The 24613-nt window shown below is 43.0% G+C and overlaps 1 protein-coding gene across 1 annotated transcript in view; it reads right to left on the bottom strand.

Annotated features, from left to right (window-relative positions):
- KIF25 (kinesin family member 25) overlaps nt 1-24613 on the bottom strand; it is a gene marked incomplete at both ends in the record, with an annotated part of 88693 nt that overhangs the window by 27335 nt on the left and 36745 nt on the right. Inside the window, 2 exons of the mRNA XM_082252126.1 lie at nt 62-235; nt 1562-1699. Of these exons, the coding sequence (XP_082108252.1) occupies nt 62-235; nt 1562-1699 (312 nt within the window). The remainder of the gene's footprint in view (nt 1-61; nt 236-1561; nt 1700-24613) is intronic.

The raw sequence follows: 24613 nt of genomic DNA, 5'->3' as shown, positions 1-24613 counted from the left end.
ACTTCAGTGACTCTTCTCAATCAGAAAGTAAGCCATGGATGACTTGCACAGGAAAACTTACTTATATGTCAGTGAAGGCACATCACTCTTCCCATCTTTACCAATCACAATATCACGCTTTAGGCATAGATCTGCATGACTGTCATATGCCAGAAGATCATAAAGGTCATTATTATATACTTCAAGTATGGAAACTTCCACTGAATGACTTTCTTCTGGCTTTTCCAAAATGAGTCTAGAATGGGGTAAAACTTTTTTAGAATATGCAAGGTGAAAGGTCAAATTATTTACAAATGCAGTTCATTTGGGCAAAGGCCACATCATGCACCAAAATATTTCCCTTGTTTTTTGTATAAATATATTTCATCTACTAGGAGCAAGATCCATGTTCTATACAACAGCACTACATTCAAAATTCAAAAAAGGCAGTCCTCACACTATGACTGCACACACTGCAAGGGTTAAATGATCGTTTCTGTCTATCGGACTAGAAAAACACTTTTTCTTATTTGATCCTCCCTATCCTGTGGCAGCCAGCTTCAGGTGTAATGCAGGGCATCAGTCTTAATAATGTCACAGGTCCTTAGACCTCTAGACTGCAGGGCACAAGAGGCTGCCAGGACTGGCCTAGCAGCATAGAGAAACCTGCTGGAGTGGAGGATCAGGTAAGAAAAACTGCTTTTCCAATACCCTAAACATAATGACTATTGAAAGGTTTCCCCCTCACTTTCATTCCTGGGGATATTGGTGTTCAGGACAATTAGAGAGGGTGAATCTCCCTAAAAGCCCCTTTCACACAGCACCTCCGTGAAGCGGGATCTGTTTGCTCAGCGGGGGATCTCTCCGCTGATCCCCGCTAAGCAGGCGAATGACAAGTCTGTGTCCGCTCCGATTTGCAGAGCAGAAACAGAGGATACAGCCCGCTCTAGATAAAAACGGACCACCGGTCTGTTTACATCCTATCTGCCATACTGATGGGGAATAGGTCCCCCATCCGTCAGTTTTTGGCAGACCGAATTGGACCGGATAGTAGTGGGTTTCAGCGAACATGTGACCGCTGACATCCGTCGCTCCATAGAAGAAGCTGGAGGGTCCGATCAGGTCTGCCTGGACAACTGACAGGTGACCTGATCAGATCACCCTTGTGAAAAGGGCCCAATGGGGGGATTTATTTCTTTTTTTGCTATGTTTTATTTTTATTTTGCTGTTTTATCATTTAAATCAACACATTTGCTGCCTGCTTCTAAAACTGCCCATTTATGGCACCCATAGATAAGAAATTATCTTTTTTTTTGTGAGCCTTAGTGGATGCTGACAGACATCTACCACTGGCAAATATGGGGTAGATTATTAGGATGACATCTTTTCATGGAGAATAATCTGATAAATCATCTTGCCACATCCTTTGACTAAAGTGGGTTTTTAGTAGGGGTTTGCAGACGAGATGGTTCAGGATTCTATACTCTGATATCTTTAACATGTATTGCAGTGTTTTGATTCAGGTTATCAAGATTTAGTTACTGATCAATTCTGCATCCACAAACAGAATATCATTTTTTACCTGAATAGCTCTTCTGCTGCTCTTGGGATAATTCCAAGTTCTGTGTGGTTTTCCCTCTCACATTCCGAATGGGGTCCCATCATCGTGTAGGTTTTTCCACTTCCAGTTTGTCCATATGCCATAATGCAAACATTGTAGCTAAAGAATTAATTGAAAACATATTGTAGGTAAATCTAGGTCACACATCAGCCAGCAGACTAAACAATGAGCATAAACCTTTCCAGCATTTCCAACTACATGGTTGCCATTGCTTAAGTCCTTTTGTAATGCTAGTTGCCTGGTTAATTTTGGTTTCTGTGCTTTCTGAGTCACTGCGCTGGAAAAGGTATGCAGTCTGTGAAGTAAGTGTAAAGTTTGAACTCCTGATCTGTTCTTCTGAGTTTTAAACTTGAACCCATCGTGAATGATGGTGGGATAGATGCCTATATCTCTCATAAACCTAAGTGGAAAATCTCCACATTTCTCAGCCCTGCCTTACCTCCAGTGGCGTAGCGTGGGGGGTGCAGGGGGGCCACTGGCACCGGGCACAACATTTAGGGGGGCGCATCCCACGCCCGCCATCTGCGGGATCATAGCATCCCTTTACAGGCATCTCAAGTCTCCCGCATTTCGCCCTGTACTCACGGACACCCACGAGCGCAGGGCGATATCCCGGCAGGGCTGAGGACGGCAGTGTCAGAGGTGAGCTCAGCTGTAATGACTGAGTAGGGAGCTGCTAATTGCCACATAGTACCATATCTTCATGCTACACCGGCTCACAGGTGGAGTGATATCAAGTGCACTCCGCCTGTGGGAGGAGGAGACATACAGAGGAAGCAGGCTCTGCTCTCTACTACAGCCGTGTGCTTCCTCTGTATGACTCCTCCTCTCACAGGCGAAGTGCACTTGATATCACTCCGCCTGTGATCTTCCGGAGTCTCCCCCTGCTGTCCAGGCCGGCCGCCGATACGCAGTCTCTCCCCTCCGCTCCGGATCGCCTCCTCAAGTTGCCAGTGTCTGGACACAGAACAAGGTAAGTGATGTGCTGCCAGCCCCCGGGGGCCCAGGGAAGTGGGGGGGGGTGTATGTGTCAGTGTATGGGGGGGTCAGTCAGTGTAGGTGTCAGTGTATGGGGGGTCAGTGTATGAGGGGGTCAGTGTAGGTGTCAGTGTATGAGGGTCAGTGTAGGTGTCAGTGTGTGTGGGGGGGGGGGGGTCAGTGTAGGTGTCAGTGTGGGGGGGGGGTCAGTGTAGGTGTCAGTGTAGTGGTCTGTGTAATGGTCTAGTAGGTTTGTGTAGGGGGCGCAAATGACTTACCTTGCCCTGGGCGCTGACAACCCACACTATGCCACTGCTTACCTCCCAAAGGTTATACATTGTTCTGCAATATTCTTACAACAACAATATTCTTGGTGATGTAAATTAGGTGAATAATTGAAAAAATTGAGTTAGAAGCCCTTTAAAGCTGATCTCCAGGCATAAAAACTTTAATTCAAATATATTCCTCACTAGCCACAAAGAATATAAATCTATTTTGCGTACACCAAATGCATTTATAAACCCATATATACACTGCTCAAAACAATTAAAGGAACACTTTTTAATCAGAGTATAGCATCAAATCAATTAAACTCCTGGCATATTGATCTGGTCAGTTAAGTAGCGGCGGAGGTTGTTAATCAGTTTCAACTGCTTTGGTGTTAATGAAATTAACAACAGGTGCATTAGTTGGGCAACAATGAGGCAACCTCCAAAACAGGAATGGTTTTATAGGTGGAGGCAACTGAGAATTTTTTCCCTACTCATCTTTTCTGACTAATTTTCACTAGTTTTGCATTTGGCTAGGGTCAGTGTCACTACTGGTAGCATTAGGCGATACCTGGACCCTATAAAGGTTGCACAGTCAGTCCAACTCCTCCAGGATAGCACATCAATACGTGCCATTGCCAGAAGGTTTGCTCTGTCTCCCAGGACAGTCTCAAGAGCATGCAGAAGATTCCAGGAACAGGCAATTACTCTAGGAGAGCTGTACAGGGCTGTAGATAACCCATCAGCAGGATCGGTATCTGCTTCTTTGTGCAAGGAGGAACACAATAAGCACTGCAAGAGCCCTACAAAATGACCTCCAGCAGGCCACTGGTGTGAATGTCTCTGACCAAACAATCACAAACAGACTTAATGAGGGTGGCCTAAGGGCTTGATGTCCACTAGTGGGCCCTGTGTTCACTGCCCAGCATTGTGGCGCTTGGTTGGCATTTGCCATTGAGCACCAGAATTGGCAGGTCTGCCACTGGTGCCCTGTGCTTTTCAAAGAAGAGAGCAGGTTCACCCTGAGCACATATGACAGATGTAAAAGGGTCTGGAGAAGCCGTGGAGAATGTTATACTGCCTGTTTGTTGGTGGGTTAGTGATGGTCCAGAGAGGCATATCCACGGAGGGATGCACAGACCTCTACAGGCTAGACAATGGCACCCTGACTGCCATTAGGTATCAGGATGAAATCCTTGGACCCATTATCAGACCCTTTGCTGGTGCAGTGGGTCCTGGGTTCCTCCTGGGGTTTGACAATGCCCGGACTTATGTGGCGAGAGTATGCAGCCAGTTACTGGAGGATGAAGGAATTGATACCATTGAATGGCCCCTGTAGGAGTGTGGAGCATGCTCCTCCATTTTGTATCCATTTTGTATATCTATATTTTGCTATTTGTTTAAACTCCATTTCAGACAAAGATTTTGGCACGTATCTCGCAATTAACACATTATAGCATGTTCTAATTATACTATCTGTTTCCTGTAGATGTTGTTGCCTTTAGTTCCTCTTTCTTAGTCTGAGATCAGAAATGTTTAAGCTTTCTTGTGTAACCAATAGAATCTACTGAATAAGTTAATCTCCGTAAATGGAGCGCTTCCTATAGCTTGGAATTGATCAGTTTATATTCCCTTATAAGGGAATTATTCTAGACCACCCCCTTTTGATGATGCATGTATATATAGTTTTGAAACTTAATAAACTTTTGAGTTAGCCTTTGTACCAACCATACTCTGACTAGCTTGATTTATTTCAGAGGCAGAGGTTTCTCCCGGAGACTCCGCCCTTGCACAGAACCGATTAGACTTTTGTAGTCCGGGACTACTTGTGTACTTGTGAGGTTGAATTGAGTCATTCACCTTCAGCCCCCGTGCTCACCTGACCTAAATCCAAAAGAACGCCTCTGGGACAATATGTTTCGGTCCATCCGACGCCACCAGGTGGCACCTCAGTCTGTTCAGGAGCTCATTGATGCCCTGGTCCAGATCTGGGAGAAAATACCCCAGGACACCATCCGTTGTCTCATTAGGAGCATGCCCTGACGTTGTCAGGCATGCATACAAGCAGGTGGGGGGCATACAAACTACCAAGTATCATTTTGAGTTGCTGCAATGAAATTTCAGCAAAATGGGCTAGCCTGCTGCATCAATTTTTCGCTTTGATTTTGAAGGTGTCTTTGAATTCAGCCCTCTGTAGGATGATAATTTTCATTTCCATCAAATGACGTGGCATCCATTTTTTTCCTAACGGATATCAGTATACATATCCAGCATAATATCTTTCCGCATTGAGATCTGATGTGTTTTCAAAGTGTTCTTTCAATTTGTTTGAGCAGTGTAAGTATGTAAAGGCAGCAGTGACAACATGCTGCACTTAGTGTTGCCCATCATCAGTATTTTTACTGGCAGCCAGTAAAAAACAGGCACTTTTCTCCTGCCAGTAAATGCCAGTGACATGAAAAGTCTGCCAGTAAATATAGTAAAGTGTATATGGCTGTGACACTTGTTTACGGAACTGTCCATGCGTGGTTTCCGTCCGGAGCCCGCCAAGACCATCCGAGTGTCTGCTATAGTGTGTTCGGGTGGCGTTGGCAGATCTGGAGGAGGCCGTGCAAGTCGGGAGCGGGGCTGTCAGTGCTGTTTGGACTGGATGGAAATTAATGGACCACCTGGGGCGGAGAGAGATCACTACTGTCACTAAAGAGGGGATGTGACGTGTCGGTGAGGTGTCATCAACATGTGTGCTGCTGCACACATCTGTCAGTGTCACTGTGAGATTCAATTTCATGTGTTTGTGCCTGTCCATTCTAACTTCTTGCCCTCCTGAATCCTATCCCTGAGCTACTTACTTACTAAACCGAAAATAAAATAGGAAATTCGTTTTTTTTTGCCTTAATTTCTACCTTAAATCACAATGCTAATTGCATACCTTACTTCTTTGTAGCTGACATTTGCACTTAAAACCAATTTTGGAAACGTTGGAAATGCCAGTAAAAACTTGGCTGTGCCAGTAAATGTTGGGTGTCGTGTCTGTAAATTTCAATCTGGTGGGCTGGCAACACTGACTGTACTGCATATAGCCTGTGCGGAGATCAGAGCTGAAGAAGGGGCTCAGCAGGCCCACCCACTACAGGCTGGCGTTAGAAAACTACAGAAGGGGACAAAGTCACCCTGCATAAGGAGAGAGCAGCAGTGAGCGGTCTTTCCTATTACAAGAAGCTCCTGCACAGAGGCAAAGTTTCATATTGGATTACTGCACAGATCTGGAAGAAAGACATAAATAACACCAAAGTTCAAGTATGAATATACATGCTGCTTGCATTTAGTCATAATTTGCTAATCCCAGATTACAGTAGTTTATAATCTAAGTTCCCTTTCTGATATACTAGGGCCAGTTTTAACATTAGCTAGTTAAACTACCGACATGTTTTTGGAGTGTGGAAGGAAATCCATATAGGCGAATCCCACATAGATAGTGTCCTGACTCCTGACCAGAATTTAAACCAGGGACCCCAGTGCTGCAAGCCAGTGCTAACCACCAAGCCAGTGTGTGTAAATGGCAAGACAAGTGACTGAGGGTTTTGTTGTCCCACACAGACAAACAAGCTAGTGAGTGAAAAAAAAACGGCAAATATCTTTTTAAATTTGAGTTGTAAAGAAACCATACTGACTTCCTAAAAACACTAGATGCCTGACTGTTTTGATAATCTCCCAATTTGCTCAACAAATCTGTCGGAACCCGCCGATCGTTCTGGACACAAGCAGGATGGCGGTCTGCCTATGTAAACAAGGCAGACTGCCGTTCTGTCAGTAGGGAAAGTATTGATCCTGTGTTCCTGAAAAACAGGAACATGGATCAATGCCTTCCCCTAATACAGGGCTTCCCAAACTTTTTTGGGCCTAGACCCACTTCTGAATACAGTTATGTTTTGGGACCCACTTGCTTGTAATTGAATATTGTGAAGGGCTACAGAATTTGTTGGTGCTATATAAATGCAAATAATAATAATAATAATAATAATACATATTTTAAAGCGAGGGGGATGTTAAATTAAAAATATCAAGAAAAAATGTCCTCCTATGACACGGAGGCTGCTCTCTCTGCCATAGCTGAGCCTGAGAAAATCCCGCTGCCAGTATAGCCACCACCGCCAGCAGGACAGAGGAGCTGGCTCTGCACCCCAAGAACATTACCATACCCAGGGCTGTCTTTAATTTGGATTGGACCCTGGGCAAACATTTTATTGGGCCCCCCCCACCCCCCATGCACCATTACACATCACAGCGCCCCATTACATTGCAGCCATTTTCACGTCATAGTGCCCCTTTACAAGTCACAGTATCCGTTATATCACATCGCAGTACCCCATTACATTGAAGCCATTTTCACGTCATAGTGCCCCTTTACAAGTCACAGTACCCGTTATATCACATCGCAGTACCCCATTACATTGAAGCCATTTTCACGCCATAGTGCCCCTTTACACATCACAGTACTCCTTTACAAATCACAGCGCCCCATTACATTGCAACCATTTTCACATCATAGTGCTCCTTTACACATTGCATCGTTAATGTTGCGTAAACCAATCAGAATACGCTTATTGCGATATTTTTTACCAAAAATATGTAGCAGAATACAAATTGACCTAAAAAGATGAAAAATTTTGAGTTTAAAATTTTTTAATTTGGGGAAGGTTATACAGTAGAATGTGAAAAATATTGTGTTCTTTTTTCAGAAATGTCACTTTTTTTGTTTATATGCTTTCCGCGTTTTTATATATACGTGGGGCCCAGCATTTAAAAACAAAGTTTGGATGTGCAGGAACTGCAGGTAAGTCGCATGGTGCAAAAGCAGGATGGATTTCATGGCCACTGCATTTTTTAAATTCTGCATGCACCCTTTTTCAGCGGAAAACGCAGGCATAGGAGCCTATTCGAATCAATGGGCTGTTATGCCTGTGCAAATGTGGGTCGCCAACCCGCATACATGTGAACCAGGCCTAAAATAAGCCATCAGGCACTGTCTGGCCTACCTGGTGACTTGTCCTGGCACTCAGCTCCGATCCGATGGCCTGCACTCTGATAATGGCTCCACTCAGTCCGACTCCTACCCCGAGGCGCCGCCTCCCGTACAGAACACAGCGTGCATGGGAAAGGGGTGAGATCAGAGCATCAGTGGAGCTGAAGGCCCCGTCTGCTCCTTCCCTGTAACACAGTGCCGATGCCTGGGCAGCCCTAACCTCTCTCAGTAAAATCTGCCGGCGACCCACTCAAACTTAGCTCGTGACCCATCAGTGGATCCTGACCCACAGTTTGGGAACTCCTGCCCTAATACAAGCACCTCCCACACAGTAACCAAGCACTGGTTAGGCACACAGTTAACCCTTTGATCGTCCCTGATGTTGACCCCTTCCCAGCCATTGTCCTTAGTACAATGACAGTGCATATTTTTAACACTGATCACTGTATTAGTGTCACTAGCTCCCACAAAAGTGTCACTCAGTATGTAATTTGTCCTCCAAAATGTGGCGGTCCCACTATAAGTTGCTGGTCACCGTAAAAGAAAAAAAAGAAAACAGTAATAAATAAATACAAATTACATAAATATATCCCATAGTTTGTAGAAGCGATAAAACTTATGAGCAAACCAATCAAATTTTGCATATTGGAATTTTTTTTAGCAAAAATATGTAGTAGAATACATATTGACCTAAATTGATAAATAAATATGATTTTTTACATTTATTATTGGATATGTTTTACAGCAGAAAGTAAAAAAATATTGTTGGTTGTTTTTTGTTTAAAGCGCAAAAAATAAAAACCGCAGAGGAATTTAAAAACCACCAATAGAAAGCTCTATTTGTGGGGAAAAAAAAGGACATACATCTTATTTGGGTACAGCATCGCAAAACCTTGCCACTGTCAGATAAAATATCACAGTGCCGTATCACAAAAAAGGGCCTGTTCATAAAGGGAGGTGTGGAGTGATTGTATACACTGTAAGAGGAGACATGCAGAACATACAGTTAGGTCCATATATGTTTGGACACAGGCACAAATTTCATACTTTTGGATTTGTCTGCTACCAAAATAAAATTAAGACAAAACAATCCAAGTGAAGTTGAAGTGCAGACTTTCAGCTTTAATTCAATGGATTGAACATAAAGATCAAGTACAAATTTTAGGAACTGCAACCATTTTCATACACAGTCCCCCATTTTCAGGGGCTCAAATGTAATTGAACAAATTAACATAATCATAAAAATGGATTTTTGTAAAATCTTACCGTAAAATCCTTTTCTCTTAGCTCATCGACAGACGTAGTCCTCGGTGATACACCACCTTCGGGTTATGTTACCTCCGCAGGAGCAGGACTAGACAGGAAATTAAAAAGCTCTGGCCACACCCTAGGGGCAGTCCCAGAGGGTATATCCTCTCTCTCTCTGCCTCAGCAAATCAGTTATGTGAAAAAGCAGTGCTTAGAGAATTTAACCCAACCCAACTCCAAAACAGAGGGGCGGGGACTACGTCTGTCGATGAGCTAAGAGAAAAGGATTTTACGGTAAGATTTTACAAAAATCCATTTTTCTCTAGCGCTCATCGACAGACGTAGTCCTCGGTGATACACCACCTTCGGGACGTCCCAGAGCAGTATCACAACTGAGGGGTGGGAAAATGGAAATCAAATCCCAATCTAGAAGGCCCAACCGGTGCCAACTAGAAGTTTACAATGCTCATCCTTAATGATGAGACTCAACAAAAAATTTTTCAAACAGAAAAAAACCCTCGAGGTAGACCACCGGTCTCCTCAAATTGCGGCCTGCAAAACCTTGCGGCCAAATGAGGCATCCGCCGATGCCGTCACATCAATTTTATAGAATTTAGTAAAGGTATGTACCGACGACCAAGTGGCCGCCTTACATACCTGGACCACTGACGCCTGATGGCGAAAGGCCCAGGAAGTACTGAGCGCTCGAGTGGAGTGCGCCCTAACAGGGAACGGAGGACTCTGACCCTTAATAGAATAAGCCTGTACCACCGTTTGTCTAATCCATTTGGCAATGGTCGCGGCAGATGCAGGCAAACCCTTTCTGGGGCCATCCGTGATCACAAAAAGTGAATCCGTCTTACGGAATGATTCCGTAGCTTTCAGGTATACCCTGATTGCCCGAACCACATCCAAGGAATGCAACGCATGTTCCCGATGATGCTTGGGTTGAGGACACAAGGAAGGTAGTACAATATCTTCATTCAGATGAAAATCTGACACCACCTTAGGAAGAAAAGATGGCTTAGGATGAAGTACTACCTTATCCCTATGAATCACTAGGTATGGTGACTGGCATGATAATGCAGCCAGTTCTGACACCCTGCGAGCAGAAGTAATAGCCACCAAGAAGACCACCTTCTGGGATAAAGTAAGCAAGGGAATCTCCCTGATGTTTTCAAAGGGAGGTTTCTGTAGAACCGACAAAACCAAATTAAGATCCCAGGGCGGTAAGGGCGCGCGGACTGGAGGAGCCAGGTGCCGCACCCCCTGGATGAAATTCCGCACCAAGGATTTGGTAGCTAAAGGTTTCTGAAAGAAGATTGCTAATGCTGAAACTTGACCCTTGATGGTGCTCAAGGCTAGCTTCTGCTCAACCCCTTGTTGCAAAAAGGCCAATATTCGAGACACCGAATAGGTACGTGGAGGAAATCCTAAAGATTCGCACCACGCAATATAAGTCTTCCATGTGTGATAATAGACTTTGCTGGAAGTCGCTTTCCTTGCTTTAATAAGGGTAGGAATGACAGAAGTAGACAAACCTCTGTCCTTCAGTACTTGGGTCTCAATGGCCAGGCCATTAAAACCAGCGACTGTAAAGCACGAAGGTAAATAGGTCCTTGAGACTACAGACACTCCCTGAGACGAAGTTCCCACGGAACGTCTGCGACTAACCTGTCCAAGTCGGCCAGGCCGGCTTGAAGAGGCCAGCCTAGAATTTCTAGGACCACTGGCGCTGATTGGATCTGAACCAGGCGTCCCTAGAGGTATCTGGCCCCGACCATCCGAGAAAGTCTGGTCGTTTTCTGTTCCCACACATTTATCAGATACCTGATAGTTATCAGGCAAGGTGATCTTTTCTGGTTGAACCTCAGGGACCGAAGTCACCCGACTAGAGGCTACTTGGCCTATCTGGTCAATCAGATCCGATTCCTGTGAGGTATCGGGACTAATCTTAGGAAAAGGTAAAGGAAAAGATCTATACAGGGAACGGTAACTACCGCTTCCTGTACTTAAATGTTGGAAGGGAAGAATCGCACCGGTAGTAGTGGTTGATGCTCGATCTAATGTCCTGAATACCGGTGAAAACGTCCCCCCACCCTGAAATTGGGTGGGGGCGCACCTTCAGGCTGTGTACTCCTTTACTTCGGGTTTGGCTGGGTTGGTCCTCTGCTTGTCCGACCAGCCCTTCTTGAACCCTCCTGGAGGAGTCTTGCCTTTCCCGGAAGTACCAGCCGGGCGTCCTTTATGGGCGGTAAAGAAAGGTCCTCGCTTGTTGCGAGGTTCCTTAGCTTTTGCAGCCTGTGGCAAAAAAGTACTCTTGCCCCCGGTGGCATCCTTAATGATTTCATCTAGGTTGGCTCCAAATAGACGATTCCCCTGGAAAGGGAGATTGGTCAAAGTCTTTTTGGAACCTAGGTCAGCTGACCAGCATTTTAACCACAGCACACGTCTGAGGATCACTGCTAATTTAGATGCATGCCCTAACAAGGGAGTAGTGTCCAAGGCTGCGTCACAGATAAACCGTAGCCCTTGTATGATCTGTTCTATCAAATCAGATGTCTCCTGGGGAATATCTTTTCCCCTAAGATCTTGGCGTACCATCTTCGCCCATTCTGTAAGTGTCTGGGAAACTAGACCAATAACAATTACTGGTCTAAATGCTGACCCTATCAGAGAAAAGATAGTGCGGGACTCCGCTTCTATCTTTCGATCCACCGGATCCTTAAAGGACGAAGTGTCCTCCACTGGAATAACCGTGGCTTTATTCAGCCTGGAAATAGGCGGATCCACGACTGGTGGTACCGTCCATTTCTTAATGATGGATTCCTCAAACGGATAGCGTCTAGCAATACGCTTGGAAATAGTAAAGGTACGTTTAGAATGTTCCCATTCTCCTTTAATCTGATTTCCAAAACATTTAGGTACAGGAAAAGCCTTCGCCGTCTTGATGGGCTTATTAGTCCCAAAAGGCCTCTCTGTTTCAGTTGCCTCTGCCGGTAAAGCCTCAAGTTTTAAGGTTTCTTGCACTGCCACAACTAGTGCGTCCACCAATGCTTCTTCCTGAATTATAGCAGGAGAAGAAGCGTCCTCCTCACTGTCTGAGGGGGCTTTACCTGGGATAGCAGCCCTTGCAGAGGAACCTGCAACTGCAGTGACCATCTCTGAATCAGAGTCAGAGGTGTCAGATAGTATAGGGGTAGGCGGGGGTCGCTTCCTTGACCCCCGTCCCTGACAGGCCGCCTCCACCCGAGCCACCATAGACTCCAAAATTGCTGTAAATGACTCTATACTCTGTACACCGGCGGGTCCCGAGGCCCCCTCGAGGGAAACAGGTGGGGGAATCTGTGTGGCAGGGTCCATAATAACTCCAGTTACTTCCTGGATGATATAATTCAAAGTAAAGAAAAACTTTTTTTTTTTTTTTTTTTTTTTTGACCCTCAGCGCCACAAAAAACCCCTTAGTGTTACCTGCTAGGGATCCCTATCGATCGAGAGAGAGAGAGATAGACCCCCAGGCTCACCACTTGATGTTCAGAGTTGAACTGCAACAGCTTACAGCGCTGTCTTAGACAAACAGGAAGTCTTTTGGCTGGCTGCCCAGGAAGAAAGGAGGCGGCTCCGCCCCTCTGTACGCCTTCCGGCGCCTCCCCCAAGCTCCACGAGGTGTAGAATCACCTAAAACATGGCCGCCCCCATGCTGGAGACACGAGGCTACGCCAAAATGGCGGCTCGTGCGATCCAGCAAAAAAAATGGCGGCGGCCTGTGCTGACTAGCGGTGTGCTGCAGGCACACAACACTCTCTCTGCATGGGGATATGGCGTGTTTGGCGGTACCGGCCCTGGCGGACCGCATGGCCGTTCGGGAGGCCTGCTATTAGCTGGAGATCTGACTTGGAAGGCAGTCTACATGTCCATGGCTTCTGACTGGTAGGTAGCTTATACTTAACCCATAAGATTCCCAGAATGCCACAGATTACATCTTTAAAACATGTATACAATAGATTGTTAGCTCCCAAACCAAGCCTCCTGGCTTTTGCACACATAAAATCACACTCAAAGTAGGAGGATTTGTGACATGTTATAGGATAGAAAGAACTCTTTCTTACCATACAGAGAGGGGCCCGCGTTCACCACAAAACCCGTCAGGGAAAACAGGGGGAACATACTACTCACCATACCGGAACCAGGCGGGCACCAACTCCTGACAGTACCCCTCTCCACCGGGGCGGGAGGGCTGTCGACCGATACAGACGCCGTGACTCATGGTCTTTGGCGTTTCAGCGAGACGTTTAACTCGCGGGTTCAGTCCTTTAATGGGACTTTGTCGCGGCCGACTCAGCGCGGAGCTATGGCCTGCACGCGCTCGTAGGCTGAACTGGGGTGACCACCGGATCTCAACATCCAGCCCGTCGCCCAGTTCAGCTTTCTTGCTTGAAGATCTCACAGGAACACTGGAGAAAAAAAGCTGTCCAAAAATCCTTTTAGAAAAAAATTTTCTTGCCAGGACCTAAGATCCCAGCAAGGTATCTAGGTCCTTACTCCTAACTAGACAGAAAATAACTGATTTGCTGAGGCAGAGAGAGAGAGGATATACCCTCTGGGACTGCCCCTAGGGTGTGGCCAGAGCTTTTTAATTTCCTGTCTAGTCCTGCTCCTGCGGAGGTAACATAACCCGAAGGTGGTGTATCACCGAGGACTACGTCTGTCGATGAGCGCTAGAGAAATAATATTTTGTTAAGAATCCTTTACTGACAACGACTGCCTGAAGTCTGGAACCCATGAACATTATCAAAGACTGGGTTTCCTCCTTTCTGATGCTTTGCCAGGCTCTAACTGCAGCTGTCTTCATTTATTCTTTGTTTGTCGGTCTTTCTGCCTTCAGCAAGCGAAATCTATGCTCAGTTGGGTTGAGATCAGGTGACTGACTTGGCCATTGTAGAATATTCTACTTCTTTTACTTCAAAAGCTCCTGGGTTGCTTTGCAGTGTGTTTTGGATCATTGTCCATCTGTACTGCAAAGCACTGTCCAGTTAACTTTGCTGCATTTGGCTGAATCTGAGCTGGCAGTATATATCTAAACACTGCAGAATTCATCCGGCTGCTTCTGTCACATCATCAATAAACACCCAGAGCCACTGGAAGCCAAGCATGCCCATGCCATCACACCGTCTCCAACATGTTTTACAGATAACGTTGTGTGCTCTGGATCATGAGCTGTTCCAAACCTTTTCCACATTTTTTTCTTCCCATCATTCTGGTAAAGATTGATTTTAGTTTAATCCGTCCAAAGAATGCTTTTTTAAATGTTTTTTTTTGTTGGCAAAGTCTAATCTGGCTTTTCTATTCTTCAGGCTTATGAATGGTTTGCACCTTGTGGTGAACCCTCTGTATTTGCTCTCGTGAAGTCCTTGTGTGATTGTAGAATTTGATAATGATACACCTATGTTTTGTCACGTTTTTAGGGCTGTGTTTGATATGTGCAAAGAGAGATCACACAAATACTTAAAAGTATAACATTTACTAAAAGTATTGACAGATACAGATAATATTAGAAAATATAACAAGAATACTTAACTAAAGATGCTGTTTCCACAGAGTCCCCCTTTAAGGCGTGGACAGGTAATCAAACCAATTGAACACTGGGGAGAAATTTGGCTCCACCTCTAGCGGTTTAGCTAATCCCGAGGTTACTGGTACCAATTCCAAAGAGACACAGGAAACTATGAGTTCCAATAACCAAAAACTCCCTTCTATGGGAGATGCGGTACCCTCCACGTCTGGAGCCCATTACTCCAAATTCAAACCCCTAAAAGAGTTTGCTCCCTTAAAAGGGAAGGGAAACAGTGTCAAAGGGTCTAAACACCCTCAAGTGAAAAACTTAAGGTGGGAAGAGGAAGGTCATAAACCCACTAGACATCATGCCTCACCCTCTCCTAAATCATCCAGGAGATCTTCCCTGGACTATGAAGGAAACTACCCTGGACCTTCATATCAAGATCCAAGACAGCTAGTGTCTCATAACAGATATGAATCTTTGCAAGAAGACACCGAAGAGAGTGAAGACGATGAGTATGAACCTCCAAATAATTACCAAAAAAATACCCCCATTAGCCAGAAACCGAGGGGTTTTTTAGGGAAGGGCCACAACAAAGGCAAAAGAAAAAAACGAGGGGGTGCAGAGGAGGTGACTCCCGGAAAAAGAAAAAGATGAAAGGGCAGGGCATCTTTAATTTAAGTGGAATCACGCTAACAGACTCTGAACAACGTACCCTCGATAAAGGCCTAAAATATGCACCAAAGAAAGGTATCAACAAATTTGACACATTTATTGATGTGCACAAATTTGTCAGAAAACTCAATGTGAAGAGACACTTTCTATCAAATGCTAGGGAAAGAAATTATACCAGCTATCAAGTCTCTCCATATACCCATACCAAACTTAAAAATGCCTCACTTTTCAACCCTTCAGGTGTAAAAAGTAGCAACATCACGGTATTTAAAGACCTTGTTCTGAAAGACCTAGATGAAGCCAAATTTCACCATCACCGTCAGAAGGATTTAATGACAGGAGTTAAGTCACTGTGTGAACGGAAAGACTTAATTATCCGCCCTGCTGACAAAGGAGGCGGAGTTGTACTGCTTAAGAAAGAGGATTATATAGAGGAAATGGATCGCTTGCTGTCTGACAGCGACACATATCGGATCCTTCCCAATGATCCAACCTATTCATACAAGAGACAACTAGAGCGGTTGATATTGAGGGGTCACCAAGAGGGCATTCTCAATGATAAAGAGAAAGAACATCTTGTTCCTTTAGCCCCGAGAATCCCACTTATTTATTATTTACCTAAGGTCCACAAAAGTTTAATTAAACCTCCGGGCCGTCCAATAATAAGTGGCATAGATTCGGTGACCTCCCGAATAGGAAAATACGTGGATCATTTCCTCCAACCTCTGGTACAACAAACTCCTGCGTACCTGAAAGATACGTCCCAATGCATCCAGGAACTTACAAACCTGGACGTAGAAGGTGAGGTATTGATGGTTACAGCAGATGTTTCATCCCTGTATACCATCATACCTCACCAGATGGGATATGAGGCAGTCAGCACTTTTTTGGAAAGCAATTACGACCTCCCACTCAAACAAAAAATATTCATTCTTGAGTTATTACAATTCGGAATGGAGCATAATTATTTTTTCTACGGTGGGAATTTTTATTTACAACAGACTGGCGTGGCAATGGGAGCTAAATTTGCTCCCAGCCTTGCCAATCTGTTTATGGCACTCTGGGAGGACCGCAACATTTATGCCGCTAGAGAACCCAACATCTTTCTATGGAGAAGATACATAGATGATGTTTTATTGCTGTGGAAAGGTGACATCTCTTCTCTTCAATTATTTATGGATAGACTGAACTGCAATGATTGGGGCATTCGCCTCACTTATCAGTTCAGTGAAACATCCATAAATTTCCTAGATCTGGTTATATACAGGATGGGAAGTAAATTTGGTACGAGAACCTTCTTTAAACCCACGGACAAGAATGGGTTCATCTCCCTAGATAGCTGCCATCACCCTAACTGGCTAACCTCGGTCCCCATTAGCCAATTTAGGAGGATACGTCGTAACTGCACTGACTCCCAAGATTTTGAGGTGCAAAGTAAAATATTGAAGGATAGATTTGTGGAAAAGGGGTTTAAAGAGGAAATTCTGGAACAGAATATCCTTCAAGTTAAAAATGTACCTCAAAAAGAGTTAGTGGTGCCCAAACCCAAACCAGAAAGTGCCTTTTCTAAGTTTGAATATGCCTTTATTACCTCATTTTCAACTGGCTATAGGTGGGTCAATCACACCTTCAGGAAGTATTGGCATATATTAAAAGGAGACAAAATACTAGGACCAACACTTCCTGAGAGACCCCCTATTATTTTCAGGAGGACTAAGAATTTGAAGGACATTATTGCCCCTACTCCAGTAGAGAAACCCACCATCCCGAAAATGTTTTCTAATATGAAAGGTTTTTTTCCCTGTAAGAAATGTCGGGTTTGCAAAGAGTTGAATACACAGAGAACTCAGTCCTTCAACTCTACCGTTACCAAGAAAAAATATGACATCCAAAACTTTACCACTTGCCATCACAAAGGGGCGGTGTATCTCCTAACGTGCGGATGTGGATTACAATATGTTGGGAGAACGATCAGGACCCCCAGTATCAGAATAGGTGAACATCTCACCAATATACAAATAGGTTTCCCTGGTCATAGTCTCTCTTCCCATCATGATAAGTGTCACAATAGAAGCTACTCAAATTTGAAAGCTGTTGTGATTGAGTGCTATTCCCCACATTGGAGGGGGAGTGACATGAAGAGATCTATTTCCAGGAGAGAGACGTTTTGGATTCATGAACTAAAATGCTATCAGCCATGGGGTATGAATGTGGAATGGGACATTAATGCCCACATCAATAATGAATAACCACACACCCACATAGGATAATAACATTCTAAGTTTTTTCTGGTCTACCTTTCCCTTCCCGCCCTGCTTTATTACCTTCCCTTTTCCCCTTTTATGTTTGAAACAAGAGCCTACATTAAGTTTTTATAATGTCATTATATGTTTTTATTAGCATTTAGGCCATATACGTTTATATAAATGTGAAATTGGCGGATGGAGACTTTTGGTGCCATACACCCCAAAAATTACACAACGTTTGATGACCCAAGATGTTTTTTAAAAAAATTTTTTTATATATTTTTTATATATTTTTTATACATTTTTTACATATTTTTATATATTAAATGCTTTAGCCATAATTATCAAAGCCACTTCCGGGTCCTTAGACCAAGTTTGTGGTATTTTTAGGGAATTTATGTGTTAATTTTAAACCCTTTTAATAAAACTGAATAGATTTCACATCTGTCATATATTTCTAATAAGAGAATTCTGTCTGCCTTTTATTTATAATGGATTCCTTTTTGATACTTATATAGACAGATGAAATCGCTTGCCTTTATATATAATTCCAATATTTTTGGCACCGATAAGAACAGTTATGTTTTTTATACTCCGGTGTTATGGATGATTAGTTTTGTTGACATCCGATGTGATTGGCCGCAGAAGCCTCCGGAAGCGCTTTTTAGAACTTCCGGGTCTTCATCTCAACATACCGTGATTGGCTAACATTTGAACCGGAAGTGCGTCACAACACTTCCGGGTCCTCGCCACGGCCGCACCGGAAGTGTCCATCAGCCACACTATTTACATGAGAGATGCGAGCAGCACGGCTACAGCTCCAGTCCCAGAAGCCGACTTGTTAGTGGAAACGCGTCGGGGGGAGCTAGCCGTGTTGCCTATGATCCCGGACTACTGCAGAGGTCCTCGATCCAAAATTTACATATGCTGTTTTTTCTCCTGAAAATGTAAGTGTTACTCTTTCTTATTGGTTCAATAAAGTGAGTTAATGCACTATAGTCCCCTTCTCTTCCTTGGGCATGTTCTTGGTGGCGATATCCCCTTGAGTGGAAGCCTCTAGATCCCCACACTTTGGAAGCAGATGGTCGCTTTATTCCTCTTGTGAATTCTCTCCTACAAGCTGACCTAACGGACTCCAGGGTTATACACTATATGTTTGCATCTCTCCATCATCTGGTAAGAGTCCCTTCTTAACACTGGGTGCATCACGTGTACATTTGAGCACTGTCTGGATCACCGTTTGGGAAGAGGTTACCCTTATCCTTCATCACTCCCCAACCTCACTATATTCTTTGGATTTTCAAGACTTTTGCACAGTCTCATCATTTAGAATATAGACTTTGTGTTTAGCTGAACATCAGCAATCACCATTTTTGTGAATATTTGTGTTCCATAACTTTTTAGCGCACTCTGTAATTGATGTTTTTCATTTGTTACAACCCCTCACATATTTATATTTTTTCAGTGCTGCTTTTTTTCCACTCTTTTTCTCATTAAAGGTTCGCGCACCTATTTTTCTTTTCACCACCAATCAAACCAGACACTTGCATGTTACATGATGCTGCTCTGGAGACAGGACCAAACTCTTAGAAGTTTGGGCAGTGGTATTTATACTTGTGTATAAGGAATATACCGCTCCAAGGTAACTCCCTTTGCAATATGACCCCTCAAGTACTTGACCAGTTAACAATAACATTAATTTGGTATATGGTAGAATCATGCTCATGTCCTTATATGGCTCCTTCACCAGGATTTGGAGGCCTAGAATGCATTAGTGAGCCACTTTTATAACAAGGAAATATAAATTATACAGTTTCCCCATCACTCCACCCCCTGGCTCACAAATATCATATAATGCCTCCAACTTTACATAAAGGCAACATGTCAGAAAGCCCCTGATAAGTGTAAACAAAAAGAATAATTCAAATAGTCTCTATCCCCCCCCCCCCCGGATTACCTATGGAAAATGGGGGAATGGGGGATCTAAAGTGTAGATACCTACTTTCCTTTCCCTGTCTGATTCACCTGCACAGACAATCTCATTTGACTATGTTAGAGCTAAACTTTATAAAAATATCCAAAGTTCAAAAAATATAAAACACAACTACATGTTGGACTAACAGAAGAACACCAAACGTTTCCTTTTCGAAAGCACAGGAGGGAGCGGGTAGGAGCATGGAACTTTATTTTTCAAGAGTTTCAAAGCATAGAAACTTGTCAAAGTCCTCCATACCTGATGATGGACAGCAGAGTCTTAGACATCCGTTGATCAGATCACAGCATAACAATTGCAATGTTGTAAAACTGTAGAATACAAAGTCCATATCCTCTGGACTATTGCAGCTCAAAAGTCATAGACGTGCAGGCACATAACCACATAGTATCTGAAACTTTACAGACAGTTCAGGCACTTGACCATCAGAGCAGATAAAACCATTCAGGTGCTTGACCATAATAGCGGATAGAACAGTTCTTGTAATTTGTCCACCAGAACAGGTGGAACTTGCACCAACAGTTCAGCTGCTGATCAGTGGCAAAATCTTATTAGGCGGTTGCTGCTGTAAAAAGCATTTGTCTCCTTTCTCTAATATGTTTGTGGTTGATGTCAAGGCAGATGTGTTACCAAGACTGTGAGCCCAACATTCCATAACTAACAACAACATATAGCCCCCCATAGATTTCTGACCAGTTAAATCCATGATCCCTAGCGACCTGGCCGAACACTAAGAGAAAAACTCAGCTTTATTCGTTCAGGGTGAAATATTGGTGCAGGTACACCGCCACTCATCTCCCACCTGAGCTCTACCTTACTTTGTATCTTTTTTTATTTACTTTCCTTTATTTGTTTTTCATAAGCGAACAGAAAAATATAAAACTGCATGCAGTTCAATATATATAAACATTCATATTGCAACAAAAAAAAAAAAACAACCCTTGCCCCTCCTACCCACTCCCTCACACTTTTCCCTTCTCCATATTTTACCAATTACTCTATTTCTCCTGCCACCTTCTTGTTTTCTTCTCTTCTCTTTTTCTCTTTCTATTCCTTTTCACCCCTTATCCCCACATATTTCATCGTTCTTTGGAATTCTGCCCATTTTTCCCAGATGGTGTTAAACCTCTCTAATTGATTTTCTTCACAGCTACCTAAAAATTAAATTTCATAGATATACTCAATTCTTTTATACCATTTCTTTATCTTAGGACTCTCTGGGTCTCCTCATTTATTGGGAGTTTTTTGCCCCTTTGCTGCATTCATCAAATGGGGCAATACCGTATTCCTATATTGCTTTATTTAACTGTTTTCTTTAAGAAATAGGCATACCCATGGGTCATCTTTATTATCTATATCCATGATCTCTTTTATATACTGTCACACTCTTTGCCAATTCTCCTGTATCTTTGGGCACTCCCACCACATATGTGCCCCTCTGATCACACCCTCTCCAACACAATGGGGGATTTTTCTAATTGGTATTTACTTGCTTCCACAGGCGTTATATACCACCTACTCAAACATTTATAGTTCATCTCTATCGAGTTTACATCTACCGTCGTATTATGAACAGCTCTCATGATTTTACCAAATTGTTGTTCCTCCAACTCTGATCCCAAGTCTTTTTCCCACTTTTCAATGAATGGCGATCTTCTCGGCTCTGCTGTCTCTGTAAGTATTTTATAAATCTGAGATATATGATGTTTTGACCCTGTCTGGGAATTACACAGATGTTAAAATGGAAGAAGTTCCTCTTCTGACCTAATAGGCTGTGGTAATGTAAATATGAAGTGTCTTAGCTGGGAATAACGCCATTCATTCAAAATCATTAATTCCTTTTTCTGTTTCAACTCCTGATATAAAAATATCTTTCTCTTTGTCAATATATCCTTTACCTGTGCATTTTTATCTATTATCCAATCACCAAATTGTGTTGTCTCTGTGACTGAAATTAACGATATATTAAACTCCCATTTTGCTTGTTTATAAATTAAATCCCAAACTATAAATGCATTTCTAGTCAACTCGTGTGTATTTACATCCAATTTTCTATACTTGTGTGGCACCCAAATATTATCACCTAACTGTGTTTCACTCAGTAAATTTTCAATTTTTACCCATGATTTATCACTGCCTTTTTTTCCCCATTCCACCAATCATTAGATAGTTACATAGTTAGTGAGGTCGAAAAAATACATCCGTCCATCCAGTTCAACCTATGATGTGCATGTGTGTGTGCTGTTAACTGTACATTGTATACCCTTGTATGTTGTGGTCTTTAAGGTGCCCATCTAATAGTTTTTTTAAACTATTGATGCTCCCTGCTGATACGACTGCTTGTAGAAGAGAATTCCACATCCTTACTGCTCTTACAGTGAAGAACCCCCTAAGTATTTTAAGGTTAAACCGCCTTTCCTCTAGTTTTAGTGAGTGGCAACGTGTCTTATTGTATCTCCTTTCTCTGAATAGTTTGTTCCTTATGCTAGGGTCGCCAGTACAGTATTTGTACATTGATATCTTATCCCCCCTCAATCGTCTCTTCTCCAGAGAGAATAAGTTCAGTGCTTGTAGTCTTTCCTCATAGCTGATGTCCTCCATTCCCCTAATTATTTTTGTTGCCCTTCTCTGGACTCTCTCCAGTTCCAGCACATCCTTCCTGAGGATTGTGATATCACTATGGCATTATAACACCTTTTATAGTCTGATGCCACTAATCCCCCTTGTGCTTTTCCTTTACTTAGTGTTAAGTACTGTATTCTCGGTTTCTTGTTTCGCCATATGAACTTTGTTATCATTGCTTTTAATATTTTAAAATAATTCTGAGGGAAATGTAATAGCAACATCAGGAATTTATAAAGTATTTTTGGCACTACCAACATTTTTACCATATTGATTCGTACCATCCATTAAAGTGGTTTTGTTGTTATTTTTCTGCTTTCTGCTCTAATTTCATTCAGTAGTGGTATGTATTTTGCTTGATATAAATTTTTTGAAGATGAGGTTAAATTTATCCCAAGATATTTTAACTCTCCCCCCCCCCCCAGGTAAATGGGAATTATTTTTGCAAGGCTAGTTCTTCTTTCTTATTCATATTTATATTTAGAATTTCAGATTTTACAGGATTAATTTTTAAGTTTAAAAATGCTCCATATCTTTTCATTTTTTTTTGTTAAGTTTGGTAGGGTAATTCTTGGGTAAGTTATATAAAACAAAATATCATCGGCATATGCCGCAACTTTATGTTCCACGTCTCCAATCTTTACCCCTCCAATATCTGCGCTGTTCCATATGGTGGCCAAAAATGGCTCCAATGACAGCACAAATAAAAGGGGGGAGAGCGGACATCCCCATCTTGTTATGCATCTCAAATGGTGCCGACAGGGTTCCATTCACCTTTACCGATACAGTGTTTTAATCTACTGAATAATCCTTGGACCCAAACCTATCGCTTCTATTGTATTCATCATGAATTCCCAGTCTACCCTGTCAAACTATTGACAAGAGTACTGCTGGGAGCCCATGACTACCCCCTTTTTGCATTAAGAGCAAATCCTTTCCTTCTCTCCCTGGTACAAATCCTGTTTGATCCAAATGTATCTATTCGGGCATCAAGTCTTTTAATCTGGTGGCTAAAATTTTTATGTATCATTTTGTACCTGCATTTAATATTGCTATAGGTCTATAGCTAGAACACAAAGTTGCATCCTTTCCTTCTTTTGGTATCACTGTAATTACTCTTTCCTCATCCCCTTTCCTTCTCCTAATCCATTCATAGAGTAGCATAATTTAGATAATAATTGTTCTTTAACCACTTTACCCCCGCTCACTTTGCTGCTACTGCAGCAAAGTGGCTCGTTCCCGTCCAGCGACGTAGACCTACGTCGCTGGACTCCGCCCTTTGTGGGCGGCGCGCACGCGCCGCCGGAGGCTCGCTCCCGCTGTTTTCAGTCACAGCGGGAGTTGGGCCAGGGGAGGAGCAGCGGCGATCGCCGCTGCTCTTACCCGATCGTCGGGGATCGAGTCTGGAGATCTGCCCGCTGTGTGTAAACACAGCGGGCGGATCTCTGAAGTGACAGGCAGGGTCAGATTGCAGGGTTCAGCATAGCTGAACCCTGGATCTGTCCTTGTGTCACTCTGTCACCTCCCCCCCCACACGTCAGTAAGCACCAGGCATACATTAACACCTCCCTCTCCAATAAAATTAACCCCTTCCCTGCCAGTGTCATTTTTACAGTAACAGTGCATATATATAGCACTGATTACTGTAGTAATGTCACTGGTACCCCCAAAAGTGTCAAAAATGTCAGTCAAGGGTCCGATCTGTCGCAGTCCCGCAAAAAAAAAAATCGCAGATCGCCGCCATTACGCGTTAAAAAAAAACCACCAAAAATGACAGAAATCTTTCCCTTAGTTAGTAAACGCAAAAACTTTTGCGCAAACCAATCAAAATACGCTTATTGTGATTTTTTTTACCAAAAATATGTAGCAAAAAACAAATTGGCCAAAAATTTAAAAAAAATTTGATTTTTTACATTTTTTTTGGGGGGGAATTTCATATAAAAAAATGTGAAAAATATTGTTATTTTTTCAAAATAAATGCTCTTTTTTTGTTTATAGCGCAAAAAGTAAAAATCGCACAGGTGATCAAATACCACCAAAAGAAAGCTCTGTTTGTGGGAAAAAAAGGACGTAAATTTCGTTTGGGTACAGCGTCGCATGACTGCGCAATTGTCAGTTAAAATCGCACAGCGCCGAATTCGCAAAAAGTGGCCTGGACGGAAGACAGCAAAATCCTCCGGTGGTAAAGTGGTTAAATATATGATTCGATTACTTTTTTTGTTGTCGGTTCTTCTAATAATTGCAGTTTTTCCTCTGATACTTTAGGTAATTTTGCATCTCTAATATATTCCTGTATTTTTTTTTTATTCTATTTAATTCTACTTCTTGAAACCCTTTTTGTCTTACGGAGTACAGGGAACTATAGTATTTTTGTAAGACTTCTGCGATTTTTGATGTTAAAT

Source organism: Pelophylax lessonae (assembly GCF_965119305.1).
Source record: "Pelophylax lessonae genome assembly, chromosome: 3".
Classification (NCBI taxonomy): Eukaryota; Metazoa; Chordata; class Amphibia; order Anura; family Ranidae; genus Pelophylax; species Pelophylax lessonae.
The sequence above is the reverse complement of the archived record's forward strand: the minus strand, read 5'-3'. Positions and strand labels throughout refer to the sequence as shown.